The sequence below is a fragment of the Aquarana catesbeiana genome, linkage group LG01 (genome assembly GCF_042186555.1).
Source record: "Aquarana catesbeiana isolate 2022-GZ linkage group LG01, ASM4218655v1, whole genome shotgun sequence".
NCBI classification, from domain to species: domain Eukaryota; kingdom Metazoa; phylum Chordata; class Amphibia; order Anura; family Ranidae; genus Aquarana; species Aquarana catesbeiana.
In genome coordinates, this window is record NC_133324.1 from 323,148,240 (window position 1) to 323,163,260 (window position 15,021).

The following is a 15,021-nucleotide window of genomic DNA, read 5'->3' on the forward strand; positions in this document are numbered from 1 at the left end:
CCATCTCCTGTTGTATGTCTGCAGTCTCTGACCATCTCCTGTTGTATGTCTGCAGTCTCTGACCATCTCCTGTTGTATGTCTGCAGTCTCTGACCATCTCCTGTTGTATGTCTGCAGTCTCTGACCATCTCCTGTTGTATGTCTGCAGTCTCTGACCATCTCCTGTTGTATGTCTGCAGTCTCTGACCATCTCCTGTTGTATGTCTGCAGTTTCTGACCATCTCCTGTTGTATGTCTACAGTCTCTGACCATCTCCTGTTGTATGTCTACAGTCTCTGACCATCTCTTGTACCATGTCTGCAGTCTCTGACCATCTGTTGTACCATGTCTGCAGTCTCTGACCATCTCCTGTACCATGTCTGCAGTCTCTGACCATCATATCTGCTAGAGGTACACCGCATGGAAATTTTGCTAATACTATTCGCAATGTGTTATATAAAAATGTATACATTTTATTTAAAATATAAAAATACATTTTTATATAAAAATATGTTTTAAAAACAGTCATTTTCGGTATCGGTTTTCGGCCTAGTGTATTTTTCATTTTCTGTATCGGTTTCGGCACCAAAAAAAACATTCGGTGTACTCCTACTTTCAAGGCACTGTACTGTACTGTAAGGCCTTTTGCACACGAGCGTAAAAACGCCACTTTAACAGATTTGAAATTATTGCATTATTGTCTATGGAACATTGCACACAGCTGAGTAAAGATCAGTAATGCAGCAATGAGTATAGTGCTGTAAAGCTTCCTTTAGATGAGCATAGGGACCCATCCTGCACGTGCAGGCTCCCTTTGTTGTTGCACTTGGAGCATATGCAGGTACAAAAAATGAAGGGAGCGTGCATGCAGAATGGGTCCCCACACCCATCTGAATGAAGCCTAAGTTGCAATAATAACACCCCAATAAAATACATTTACGTTTTTGGTTGTAACATGACAAAATGTGGAAAATTTCAATGGGTATAAATACTTTTGCAAGGCGCTGTATTTGGCACAACAGGTTGTGGGGAAACTTATGTATATATGTATTGGGGGCGGGGGGGGGGGGGTTGGAGAGATACACGGTATGTATTTTGGCTCATAACAAAATTTACATGCCAAGATAACGTTTAGTTTAAAGATTACATTTTGGCCTGGAGACACTCCTATGAATGGTCCGGCTTAAAACTATTTAGTTATGTGATCGTTCAGATAAGGAAATGTGTTAGTTGGAGTTTCACCTTTTCAAGCTGCCCTTCAGTGTCTTCTATGGATTCATCTGACTTGATATGCATCTGCTTAGTGATGATTTGGGAGAGATTTAGAGTTGCCATTCTGATTCGACCCAATCGTAATGTATTTTCAGCTGCGGTATTTTGAATTTGTGCCCAACGGGACTCCTGCAGAATGTTTCAGAAAGCATTAATTGTCCTATTAATTCAAAACATTTTGGGGGCAATATGAAAAAAAATTACATCCAGATGATGGTACATATTGAGTGAGCTTCAGTTAGCTTAAAAGAAAAAACAAAACACACATACTCTCCTCAATTTTGCAGCATTGCTGTGATGCTGGAGCTGCCCCACGTTGGCTCTAAGACTGGGAACAATCTGCTGTGAAGCAGAAGCTCCTTTCAGAGCTTGAAGCGGCTCTGCCATGTCAGCTGATAGCAGGCAATAGCCCACTATTAGCTAACTCTGGGTCACAGGAGAGCAAAAGTAAGTGCACTCCTGTGACCCACAAGAGACGTATGGCCAAAAAAGCTTTGGTCATACTTCTTTTAAAAGGTCAGTCCACCCAGCGTATATTTCCTTTCTTATACATTGAGAGACAAAGGAGTTCTGAAACTTTGAGTTATAACCCTACTACTAGCATGCCTCAGTTTTTTGCTTGTATCCTAGAAGGATTGAGGTATTTTCTTCAGCTCTACTAGTTGAATACTGGTTCTGGCAATACAGCTGTGGTGCGCCTTCCAGGCATTGCCATGTGTCTGCCCATCTCTGAAGACTCTCTCTTGTGTGCAGGTCATTCAGGCTGGGTACTGAGAGCTCCCTCCTTTCTTTTAGTTACTAAGCGACAAACTTTATTCCCCGTTTCCTGCGGGCTTGCTGTGGAAGATGTTAAGACTGTGACATTGCTGATGTCATTCCACTGGTTGCAGTGTCATGCACTTTCACTCTGTGCTTTTTTCCAACCTGTTGCAAAAGCCACATGGAGCTTTTTCTACTGGCTGCCTGCAGTGACGCTTAGTCACCTCCAGCCACTCGACCCTTCAGTCCTGGGCTTTCTGCCAGCTACCAGCTGTCTAGGTTCCATAAGTAGGAGGCAAGGCCTTAAAATACCTTTAGTTTACAACACCGGCAGCTGCAACATGTCTTATTATAGACATCTCCGCTGTACCAGACGCCCCAAACACACTATCCACTAAAGGGGTGGAGACTAATTGCAGCACACCTCCTAATAGTGGCAACACCCATAGCCTGAAACCTTATTACCCTCTGGTGTTAGTAAGTCTATCCCCTCATCAGAGTCTCTCTGCTGGGTGTAGCTGGGCCTGCTGCTCTTCTTGACAGAAGTCTTTACTACAGTCATACAGCACTCTTTCCCTAGCAAATTTATCATTGCAGAGGCGGTAAATGTGTTACTGCATCCTCCCTAGCACACTCAGCATCTGATCTGCCAGCGATCTTAGCAACAACTGAGCTATCAGCCGCTGAAACTTTTTCTGATCCTGAAGTTTCTTAAAATCTCTGACTATTGTGCTTTCTCCTGAGAAGCTACTCTTAAGTTGAATAAGATCATATGGACCCTTATGGAGCTAAAGCAGGTGGATAATCCCATTGCTCCTACCAGTAAGATGTGTAGCATTGGGTCCTAGAGTGCTCCTAAGGCCTCACAAATCTTCCCTTGGCACCCACTTTTTTAGTTGTTTGTGTATGAAGATTGGAAGCACCCTAATCAGGTGTTTGCTCCTTCCAAATGCTTGTTTTATATCTACCTGCTCAGTGAGTAGTTTCTCACAAAGTGGTCTGTTCTTACTGTGGAGCCAGCTATTTCTCATCTTACCAAGGCAACTACTATACCAAATGAGGATGCCCCTTCCTTAAAGGACCCCATCAATAAAGGCTGGAGGCTATATGTAGGACCATATTCTCTCTAGAAGGCTCTGCTTTACACCATGTTCTGGTTGTAAATCTCTTCTGCCAAACCATATGTGACTGGTTCAGTTCCCTTAAATGTGATCTAACTGATGCGGACACAGAACCGCAGATCACGGATCGCGTGGACCCGATGTCTCTGGCTCTGAACTTCAATTTTGATGGGTTGTTAGAAACCTTCTGTCTCTCATTAGTCTCCTGTCAGTACATATGCACAGGGCTCTGTGACTAAAATGCTGGACTGTGGTCCACATAGCCTTGAGGAACAACTCAGGACTTACTCTGAAGGCCATCATCAAGGATCCTACTGGCAAAATCCACTGAGCAGCCTTCATCAGTACGAAGGTGCACTCCCACTTTCCACAGGAGGGGGGGGGGGGGTCTGCTAGCCTTTTGTGAGCACATTGAAATCTTGTATCCTCAATACCCAGATGCTTAAGTTTAGCTACCTGCACCTACTCACTTTCTCACCTTTAATCTCTCCACATTTCCATTCTCCCTATCAGACAGTCTGTGGAAGTTTGAACTAAGGGGTTATTGCCTCAGTCCCCTACCATGGAATGTTTTTAGGGTTTTTACTCCAATCTGTTCACTGTTCCTAAACTCAAAAGGGAACATTCGCCCCATCTTGGACCTCAAGGCCCTAAATGATTACCATTTGAGTCAAACAATTCTGCATGGAATCATCAAAATCTGTTGTTGCTTGTCCTTACCAGGGAGACTTTTTGGACTCTGATGTAAAAGATGTTTTCTTATACATACCCTTCTTTCCAGGGCACCAACGCTTTCTGTGCTTTGCAGTGGAGCCTCTGCACTACCAGTTCATAACCTTCTATATAGCATGTCCTCCACATCCCAAGTGTTCACCAAAGTACTGGGTCCACTGTGGGCCCTACTACGTTTCCAAGGTATTATAATAGTGGGCTACTTAGACTTCCTCCTGAGAAAACAATCAGTAATGGCTCTATAGTTCTCTGTTTCTCTGCCTGTCCAGAAGTTGCAGAGGTCCGAAGGATTCTGAACCTCAAAAAGTGATTGCTGGTTCCAACCCAATACTCGGAGAATCAGGGGATAGTCCTGGACACTTACCGCACCAGAGTGTTCCTTCCCCTGGAGAAACTTCAGACTCTCTGGTCTCCAGTTTGTGTGCTTCTGTCCAGGAGTTATCTGACCCTCTGCTTCTGCATGTAGGCAGGTGCAGTCTGTTATCTCCACTGCAAGTGGCGCTCAACTGCAGCAGTAATGCAGAGGGAGAGGAAGTCATGGGGAACAGGGTTCCCCTATGGCAGGGATATGCAATTAGCGGACCTCCAGCTGTTGCAGAACCATCATGCCCCTGCCTCTGGGTGTCATGCTTGAGGGTGTCAGAGTCTTGCTATGCCTCATGGGACTTGTGGTTCTGCAACAGGTGGAGGTCTGCTAAATGCATATCCCTGCTCTATGGTTTCCTGAGTCACTGGGGCAGCGATCCGATTTGATGCTGGCTGCCCAAGTGACTCTGGTGGCCATCTTAGGTTTGTCAGATTCTATTTAAAACCCTGGCCCCTGTGCATGGTGTGCTTTATGTGAGTGGGCAATGTAGGGAAAGGTACCCCGTCTGTTAGAGACAATACTAGCGGTAGAGAAAGGTTCATGAGAAGAAGGGAAAGCTTAGGGTCGCAGCTCTGGAAACCTTCCTGACTAGGCACTAGATGGCCAGGCTGCATTCTGTCCCCTCTCAGCAGACATTGTCAGTTCGGCTGGAACCTGCTTCTTCACGTCATTGGAAACTGTGAATGTGCCTGGCTGGTTAGCTGTCTCATTGGGTCTATCGTGAACTGCTGCTGCATTACTTCAATACAAGTTCAATAAACCACTGCATAAGAGCCTCGGGACTGATAGCCTCTTTTGAGGGAGTTCAATTCCAGGAATCTGCACCATAACATTCTCTCCTTGTGAGTAATCCTTGTCTCTGGACAAGCCATTTCATTTAACACCAAGGACCAGGCTGTCTCTGTCTTAGTGACTTTGGGATCCAGCTCTGACATTGGGTACATCGTTCCTTCCATTGTTTTGAAAGATCCTGATGATGGACAGCAGCCTATAAGTCTGGGAGGGAGTCCTGGACACTATGTCATGCAGGGAACTTGGTCATTGGGGGGAATCTTGCTCCTGATCAATATCTTGGAGCTTCAGGTGTTTTGGCTATCCCTTCAGCATTAGACTGACCTACTCAAGTGTCACCTGATCCAGATCCAGTGGGCCAACACCTGTGTACATCAGTCACGAGGGAAAAACTAGCCTCACTACAGGAAATGGGGTAGAGCAAATACTGTCATGGGCAGAACATCATGTTATCACGTTCCACCTGCCAGTTGTATGCAATTAGTAGGCTAATTTTCTCATCCGACAATGTCTGGACCTGGGAGAGTGGTCTCTATACCTAGAGGTGTTGCAAGATGTCTTCAGATTCAACAACAAACTGTGCTAGTTTGTATCCAGGTTTAAGGATCTGCTAACTGAAGCACTGAATGCAATAGTAGCTCTGTGGGATCCATACAGCCAGATTTTTGCACTTGCTACTGTGTTCCAGAGACCATTGGTGTCCTACTGTATGAGCAAGACTTTTGTGTAGGGCATTTCTCATGTGGCTCCCCTGGTCAAATCCCCTTTGCCTCCATGGGATTTGAATTTGGTCCTCTCTGTACTTCAGAACCCCTGAAATAAACCTACCAGAGACATTTCTCTCTCTGTTATGACTCACAAGTTAGTTTTTCCTTGTAGCTATCACCTCAGATAGGCAAGCATCTGAACTGGCAGCCTTACTTTGCAAGGAATCCTTTTTAATCCCGCTTAAGGACAAACAGGCTTTGAGGCCCAGGCATTCTTGTCTCTTTAAGGTGGCCTTGCACCTTAATGAAGGCACTGTCTTCCCATCCTTGCACCTTTCTCCGGTTCACCAGAATAAGGTTTCTCTCCATGATTTGGATGTTTGGGCTGTGTAAGTTTATCTCTCAGACGCAGCTTGTTTTAGGAAAGCAGATTCCCTTTTTGTTAATATAGATAAGTGCAGAAAGGGCACCTGGGCTTCTTGTTCCACCATTTCTAAGTATCTCAGGCAGACCAACATTCCAGCTTCTTGTCTCAAGAGCCACATTCCCCCTTTTTAGTTAAGACTGACCTAACCAGGGCTGTGAGTGTCTTGGACATTTTGGCATCATGCCTCTGTATTCCAGATTTGTAAGGGTGCGCCTGATCTATTGTTCACATATTCTCTAAGTTTTAGCAATTAAATGTTTCTGCCTCATCTGATGCCAGCTTCAGGCGTAAGGCCCTTCAGGTGTCACTCTTTCCTTGTTGTTGAGCCTGTTAGCTGTGTTTTGGCTGTGTTGCCCACCCCTAAGTTGGATAGCATTAGGAACTTGGTTTCAGAATTCTTTCGTCCCTTAAAGTAATACTAAAGTCTCATTTTTTTTTTTTTAGTTAAAAATAAAAAACATGTTATTCTTACCTGCCCTGTGCAGTGGATTTGCACAGAGCAGCTCTGATCCTCCTCTTCTCAGATCCCTCTTTGGTGCTCCTGGTCCCTCCCTCCTGTTGAGTGCACCCACAGCAAGCATAATGAATAGGAGAGGAAAAATAAGGATTTTTGTACTCATCATAAAATCCTTTTTTCTGGGTCCTTTGAGGGACAGGAATTCAGAAACCTTTAGGTTATACTGCCCCTTAAAGGAGGACTAGACACTGGCAGACAAAAAAAACAAACAAAAAACTGTAGCCCAACCTTGAGTAAAACTCCTACTACTAGCTTGCCTCAGTTTGGTAGAAAAGCAGAACCAAGAGTGTCAGGACAAGTGTCCTTTAGTGAACTCCAAAAAAGGGATTTTAAGGTGAGTATAATCCTATTTATTTCACTTGTGTATATGCCAGATTGCTAAAATATCTATCAGATGTTTATGTTTCTTGATTAAGTCAACATTAAAATCAAATGATTTATATATTTTTTACCCTTTAGCTCCATGTTAGTTATTCCTATCCATACCATGAGTGTGTTAGATAAACTCTACTAAATATTTCACTGGAGTAGCAGTCTTTAACATGTTGTGATGATTCTACCAGTGCAAAGCTAGGGACAATCATACCCATTCCAGCACTACAGCTCTTGCTTTCTCCAGCTCTTCTTGTAGATCAGCCAGTTGGTTATTGAGCTCCAGGATCTGGCTGCGGGCTTCCTCCTGGTAATGCAGCAGTCGTGCCTTTTCTTTTTCAGTCTTCTCCTGGTTTTCAAGCTCCCGTTTTAGCAACTTGTCTTGTGTGGCCATTAAGGTGTTGAATCGGTCTATCATCTCCTGTACCTCTTGGAACTAGAGAGAGACATAAAAGAAAGAATAGTGCTCGAAACATGTGAAATTTCCCACAATCCTATTTGTGAACAATGAAATCAAATTACACCTATTTGTAAATTTAAAATGACCATCAAAATATATAATTTTACATGTAGAGCCCCTGTTCACGAGTACGTATATTCTTGGTATGGTTACAGCTTGGTTATGACCTTTTAATAGGAATATTCATGTTAATCTGCTTAATAATGTTGTTTATCACACAGGGGTACACAGGGGCTACTTTTGAGGAGCAAGATCACAGTGCTTAAAAGAAATATCAACTGATAAGTGACATTTCATAAATCTGTATGCTGCAGAACCAGCAACACTGAAACCATGAGGCTTTTTTTATCCACACATTAGGGGAGCAGAGAAGGATGTCCTGTTATTACAGGCATGTAGAGAAAGGCAAGATCTGTCACTGTCATTTTACAGCCAGGTGTAACCGTTTTATAAGAAATATAAATAGACAAATGAAAAGAAGATATTGCATGTCTCTGCTTAGGCAGTTGGTTCACCATAAACAGAACATCAGGGTGCAAACATAACCTCCGTACCTCATCAGTCCTCTCCAGTACTCTCTGCAGGTAGTTTTGGTATATACTGGTCTTCTCTTGTCTACACAGCAGTCTCTCCTTACATGCTAACAGCTGCTTGTTTTCAGCCTGTAAGCGTATGGCTTCCCTTTCTTTCTGAGTTGCCAGCTGTCGCTCCTCACCTGCTTTTCGCAGTGCGCGTTTACGCTTTGAGTCATTTTCCTGCAGAAAATTAAAGTGCAAGGTATAAAAAGGTGACTTGTGCTATAAATAGTAATATAACAAGTCTTCTTATGAACAATGTCAGTGGCACACATCACTCAAGATCCAATAACTCTCTCCAGCATTTTTCAGGTACAGTAATTGCTCCTTGCAACACCAATAACTTAATGAAAATATTCTACTCCTTCATTTCATTACTGACGGTTTTAAAATTGTGATTTCTTACAGACTGCTCATTACTTAAAGAGGAAGTAAACCCTGATGAGTTTTACTTCCCTTTTCCCCTACAAAGTAAAAGCATAATGGGTTAATATGCATCGCATACTAGCCCATTATCTACCACTTACCTGCAAACGAAGCCCACGCTGTCCACGCTGGTGTCCGCATCCATCTTCGCCCCTCTTCCTTCTCAGGCCGCGGACTCTGGCTCTGTGACTGGCCGGAATTGCGTGACGTCACTCCCTTGCGTGCTCGCGGGAGCCATCATTCATGGCACTTGCTAGTGAAGAAAAGTCACGGAAGGCCGCTTCTTCACAGCGCATGCGCCAATGCCATCATCGGTGCACTTCAAGCTAAATATCTTCTAAATGGCGCACGTTTAGGAGATATTTACAGTACCTATAGGTAAGCCTTATTATAGGCTTACCTATAGGTACAACTTCCGCATTGAGGGTATACAACTTTAATTCCTTGATAACTGGTACAAATGTTGCCATCTTCCAGTGTGTGGATTAAACTGCTACTAATTTTATAGTACCATAGTGCTATAAAGCCAAAACAAAATTACATTGTTTTTGTATGAACTGGGCCTTCTTTTCACACCATATCATTGAATATTTTTTTTTTTTGGTGTATATTCTGAACCATGAAATACAAAATCAATTAGTGCAACCACAGTAATAAATATGTGACCGGTGCTCCAAATATTTTAAAGTAATGTTGCCAGCTAACACCAATTAAGTGAATTCACAACAGTCATTGATGACATAAATTAATAATAATAGGCAGTGTAGCGCAACCAAAATCTACCATATACTCGATAATGCTCAGAGATCCCATCATAGTAAATTGTTAATATCTTACCTCTTGTTCTATGCTAAAAAAGGAAAATTTTATGTAAATGGTCATCTCCCACCCTTCCTACTATATCGTCCTGGGAAGCCATGATTGCTGCTGCATTGCCCCTTTATAGGTTAACTTACATAAATCCTGGATGTCCTTGGAAATTCGATAAAGTCTGGCAACTGTGGATCTCCCAGTAGAGATATCTTCCTGTGTATGCTGCCCTTTTCCCCTTGAGGATTGTGTGATGCTCCTTATAGCCCGATTGTCTCGGGGGGGGGGGGGGGGGCACCTTCCTATATAGATTTGGTGTCCCTGAATGTCTGAGGACCTATGTATCCCATTTTGAGAGAAAGGAGTGAGGATTTGCCAAGCATCTGTCAGAACCATTATCCCTGAGGGGAACACAGCTTGCTTTGACCTTTCTGGTAATGCAGGAGTCATTACTTTGAGGTGACCAGCCAACTTATATGGTGGTGGAGACACGGAGCACTATTATGTGGATAGTAGTGGCACAGTGGTGATCTACTATTTATTGACTGGACTTTAAAGTTTGATTTTACACAATTTTGGAATGTAAACGCAATTTTTGTTGTACACTATATAATTTGAGTATATTCTAATAATAACTTTTTTGTAGTATAGTTTTTTAGTATATGGTAGATTTTGGTTGTGCTACACTGTCTTTTATTAATTTTGTTGTATATACATTAGTCTTTTTTTTTTTTTTTTTTGCAGTGTAAAGCCTCTCCATATCTGCTTCTACACAAAGTGACATGAAATGTATTTGCTTATTTTTAACCCAAGTGATAAGCATAAATTGTTGGTAACACTCTCAAGTTTAATATGCCTGTAAAAGAACAAACAGGACAATATGTTTAGAGGTTTATCTGGACAGCAAAAAATACTCTGTAAATGCACCCCATTAAAAACAACATAAATCAAAATGCATTTTTTTTTAATCTTGTCTTTAGGTGATTTTCTTTTCTTAGAGGTTTTCAGTTATACAAATATGTGAACTTAAAATTAAAGTATAACTAAAGGCAAAACTTATTTGTTCTGTACAGAGTGGAGATGGATTAGAACATCAATCAGTTTTTTTGCTGTCTGTGCCCCCATTAAGGAGATCCACCCTCTCTATTTGTCCTGTTTATCATTGAAAGTGAAAGTAAAAGAAAATCCCAAATTTTGGGTTGCCCCCAGAAAAGTAACAGAGGGGAAATCTTTCAACGGAGACACTGGTTCTGGTGACCTGGGGGGTCCCCTAGGAATTCCCTTAATTTGCAGGGATTTCCTTTTACTTCCTGTTTGGCTATGGGACAGGAAGTGAAGGTAAATCTTAGCAATTGGACACAGATGGCATAAAAAAAAAAAAAAAATCGAACAGGGGTTATAACCCTCCCTTACGCTATCCAAAATTTAAAAAAAGTTTTGCCAATAGTTCTACTTTAAAGTGGTTGTAAACCCTTACAGACCATTTTGACCTACAGGTAAGCCTAGATTAAGGCTTACCTGTAGGCCCAAGAAATATCTCATAAACCTACACGGTTTAGGAGATATTTGCAAAAAGACAGGTGCCACGCAGGCACACTGAGCATGCCACTGCTAAAGGCGATATGCCATTAGTGGCGGCTCCCGTGCCCATGCGCGGGAGTGAGCCACGATACCCGGAAAGAAGATGGGGACAGCGGTTACATCGCAGGCTCCTGTGTCAGGTAAGTGACACATAATGGGCTACAATGCGAAGCATAGTAGCCCATTATGCTTTACCTTTGCAGGGAAACAAAGAGGAAATAAACCCATCAGGGTTTACTTCCTCTTTAAGAAATCGATAAATTAGGTTAAATTAGAACTTCTGCACCCTTCCACCTCGTTTGACATCTGATATGACAAAAGTATGAAACAAAACGATTCAAAGGTGCGCAGTCCCTTTAAATCCAACAAAAATAAAAAATACCAAGGATAAATACACATAACAGTTCATAAATACATAAAACCCCAAAAACTTAATCAGATATCTCACTGGTTAACAGAATCACCCTACATGTGGTATTCATTGTCAGTAAAAAAAAAAAAAAAATAATTATAAGGCTCAAAAGTGGTTAAGTACAATGAATGTTTTTCTATTTTTTTACTGCTTTATGATATGATCACTGGCCAGTCACAGTGCTCAGTAAGTGAAGGCCACTGAGGAGTAGGAAAAAGTCTGAAGCTGTAGATAAACCAGGGCAGAACACTTAATTTTACTATAGAGTCATGTTCAGATTTTTGAAAAGACCACATAGACCCTCGCCTACCAGTACATTTCTAGTGCACCGCATTCTGCTGCTCCATTCCATACCACAATTATTTACCATGTAAGGATGAATCAGTCTGGAACTGATATTTCATTAATTGAAAAATATATAAGGGTCTGTGTGGCCACAAAGATGAGTGACACAGGGGGCATTTCATTAACATTTTTAACTGTAAATATAGCACACACTATTCAGAATAAAGATCAAAGCGCTCATAAATCAAGGATGTCCAAAGATGATTCATGCAAACACTAGGCTCTTACATTTATGTGGGATCCTTGTTCAAATAGAAAGTTTCAAACTGCTTTATACCATGAGCACTGGCTACTCCATAGTGCTCAGTAAGTGAGAGCCACCCTAATGCCCTGTACACATGGTCGGACATTGATCGGACATTCCGACAACAAAATCCATGGATTTTTTCTGACGGATGTTGGCTCAAACTTGTCTTGCATACACATGGTCACACAAAGTTGTCGGAAAATCCGATCATTCTGAACGCGGTGACGTAAAACACGTACGTCGGGACTATAAACGGGGCAGTAGCCAATAGCTTTCGTCTCTTAATTTATTCTGAGCATGCGTGACACTTTGTGCGTCGGGATTGTGTACACACGATCGGAATTTCCGACAACGGATTTTGTTGTCGGAAGATTTTATAGCAAGCTCTCAAACTTTGTGTGTCGGAAATTCCTATGGAAAATGTGTGATGGAGCCTACACACGGTCAAAATTTCCGACAACAAGGTTCTATCACACATTTTCCATTGGAAAATCCTATCATGTGTACAGGGCATTATTCTGCCATGGGCAACGTACGCAGGAACACGTACACCATGACATTAGTTAGGGAGAAAGTCTACTGCATTTAAACCACGGCAGAACACTTCAATTTACTGTAAAGTTATGTACAGATTTTTGGAAAGACAACATATACCCAGGCCTAGCAGTACATTTCTAGTGCACAGCATTCTGCTGCTCCATTCTGTACCACAATTAATTACCAGAGATGAATCATGCAAACACTAGGCTCTTATATTCATGTGGGATCCTTGTTCAAATAGATATTTTCTCTTTTTTGTATTTTGTAGATAGCAAATATTTAACATACTGCAAAGGACAATAAAACACCATCATCATAATATCCATCTCTAAATGGTTGTTGCTGAGGAATATTGACAGATGTATTGACCAAGAAGCTTGACTCTACCTTGAGAAACTTATCAAATTTAAATAATGAATCCTTAAGCTTTTCTTCCTTGTGTTCCAACTCTGCACGACGCTGCTGAAGGCTCTCTGTTTTCATTTGGAATTCCTGTAATAAAATGAAGGGTTAAATTAGTAGAAGTATAATGTTATTTTATGGTAGTATGTATAATTTAAATTTTTTTTTTGAAAATTAATTTTATTGGGTTTCAAGTTGAGATACAAAACAGAGCATTTTGGGCATACCCAGGTTCGGTCCACCTACAGTACCTTGCAAAAGCATTCACCCCCTTGGCTTTTTACCTATTTTGTTACATTACAGCCTTTAGTTCAATGTTTTTTTTTAATCTTAATTATATGTGATGGATCAGAACACAATAGTCTAAGTTGGTGAAGTAAAATTAGAAAAATATATATATAAAACTATTTTTCAGAAATAAAAAACTGATAATTGGCATGTGCGTATGTATTCATTCCCTTTGTTATGAAGCCCATAAGGAGCTCTGGTGCAACAAATTACCTTCAGAAGTCACATAACTAGTGAAATGATGTCCACCTGTGTGCGATCTAAGTGTCACATGATCTGTCATTACATATACACACCTTTTTGAAAGGCCCCAGAGGCTGCAACACCTAAGCAAGAGGCACCACTAACCAAACACTACCATTAAGATCAAGGAACTCTTCAAACAAGTAAGGGACAATGTTGTTGAGAAGTACAAGTCAGGGCACACCAAAAATCACGGATCGGGCAAGGAGGGCATTAATCAAAGAGGCAGAACAGAGCCCTAAGGTAACCCTGGAGGAGCTGCAGAGTTCCATAACAGAGACTGGAGTATCTGTACATAGGATGACAATAAGCCATACGCTTCACAGAGTTAGGCTTTATGGCAGAGTGGCCAGAAGAATGCCATTACTTTCAGCAAAAAACAAACCCAGGGCATGATGGGGCAGTGATTTCATAAGGGGCGGGGCCTCCAGATGACTTCACCCAGTGACCCTGCCACATGCCAATATAAGTAGTGGCACACCGCGCACCCAGCATTAGAGTGGGAGAAAGAATTGTCAACATTGGAAGAAGAACAGAGGGAGAAGACAGCAGAGAAGACCCGGCAAAAGAGCAAGAGGACAGCGGACAAGACCTGGCAGAGGCAGAAAACAGTGGACAGAGGGAGAAGAACCTGAGAGGGCTAGAAGACAACAGCAGAGAAGAACTGTCAGAGGCAGAAGACATCAGCGGAGGAGGCAGAGGAGCCGGAGAGGGAAGAAGGAATCGGAAGAGACGCCGGAGCTGCCTTAATAAATTACTTTAAAAACCTGTGTACTGCAATTTATTTTTGACACTTTTTTTTTTAGATGAATGGGTAGGGGTACAATGCACCCAATACTCATTCACATAGGGTGGGGGGCCGGGATCTGGGGGCCCCCTTATTAAAGGGGCTTCCGGATTCCAATAAGCCCCTCTGCCTGCAGACCCCAGCAACCAATGGCCAGGGTTCTTGGGAAGAGGCCCTTGTCCTCATCAACACGGGGACAAGGTGCTTTGGGGTGGGGGTGGGGCGCAAGGCCCCCCTGCCCCAAAGCACCCCCCCATGTTGAGAGCATGTGGCCTGGTACGGTTCAGGAGGGGGGGAGCACTCGCTCGTCCCCACCCCCTTTCCTGACCTGCCAGGCTGCATGCTTGGATAAGGGTCTGGTATGGATTTTGTTAAATACCTGAAAAAAACTAAAAAATTGTGCCGTTGTCCAAATATATATGGACCTAACTGTATGTGTAAGCTGCAGCGGCCATGTCATAGCACCCTAGTGTACTGCAGTCTTAACACCATAAATTTTGAGTACTGAGTAGGAGCACATCTACAGTGCCTTGCAAAAGTATTCACCCCCTTGGCTTTTTACCTATTTTTTTACATTACAGCCTTTAGTTCAATGTTTTTTTTCATCTGAATTATATGTGATGCATCAGAACACAATAGTCTAAGTTGGTGAAGTAAAATTAGAAAAATATATACATAAAACATTTTTTCAGAAATAAAAAACTGATAATTGGCATGTGCGTATGTATTTAACCCCTTTGTTATGAAGCCCATAAGGAGCTCTGGTGCAACCAAATTACCTTCAGAAGTCACATAATTAGTAAAATGATGTCCACCTGTGTGCAATCTAAGTGTCACATGATCTGTCATTACATATACAC

The 15,021-nt window shown here is 42.2% G+C and overlaps 1 protein-coding gene across 1 annotated transcript in view; it reads right to left on the minus strand.

Annotated features, from left to right (window-relative positions):
• The window catches only part of CFAP73 (cilia and flagella associated protein 73), a 46,639-nt gene that overhangs the window by 11,400 nt on the left and 20,218 nt on the right, over positions 1-15,021 (minus strand). The window contains exons 3-6 of the mRNA XM_073630420.1: positions 12,829-12,933; positions 8,060-8,260; positions 7,260-7,481; positions 1,222-1,380 (exon numbers count right to left, since the gene is read on the minus strand). Coding sequence (XP_073486521.1) covers positions 1,222-1,380; positions 7,260-7,481; positions 8,060-8,260; positions 12,829-12,933 — 687 coding nt within the window. The remainder of the gene's footprint in view (positions 1-1,221; positions 1,381-7,259; positions 7,482-8,059; positions 8,261-12,828; positions 12,934-15,021) is intronic.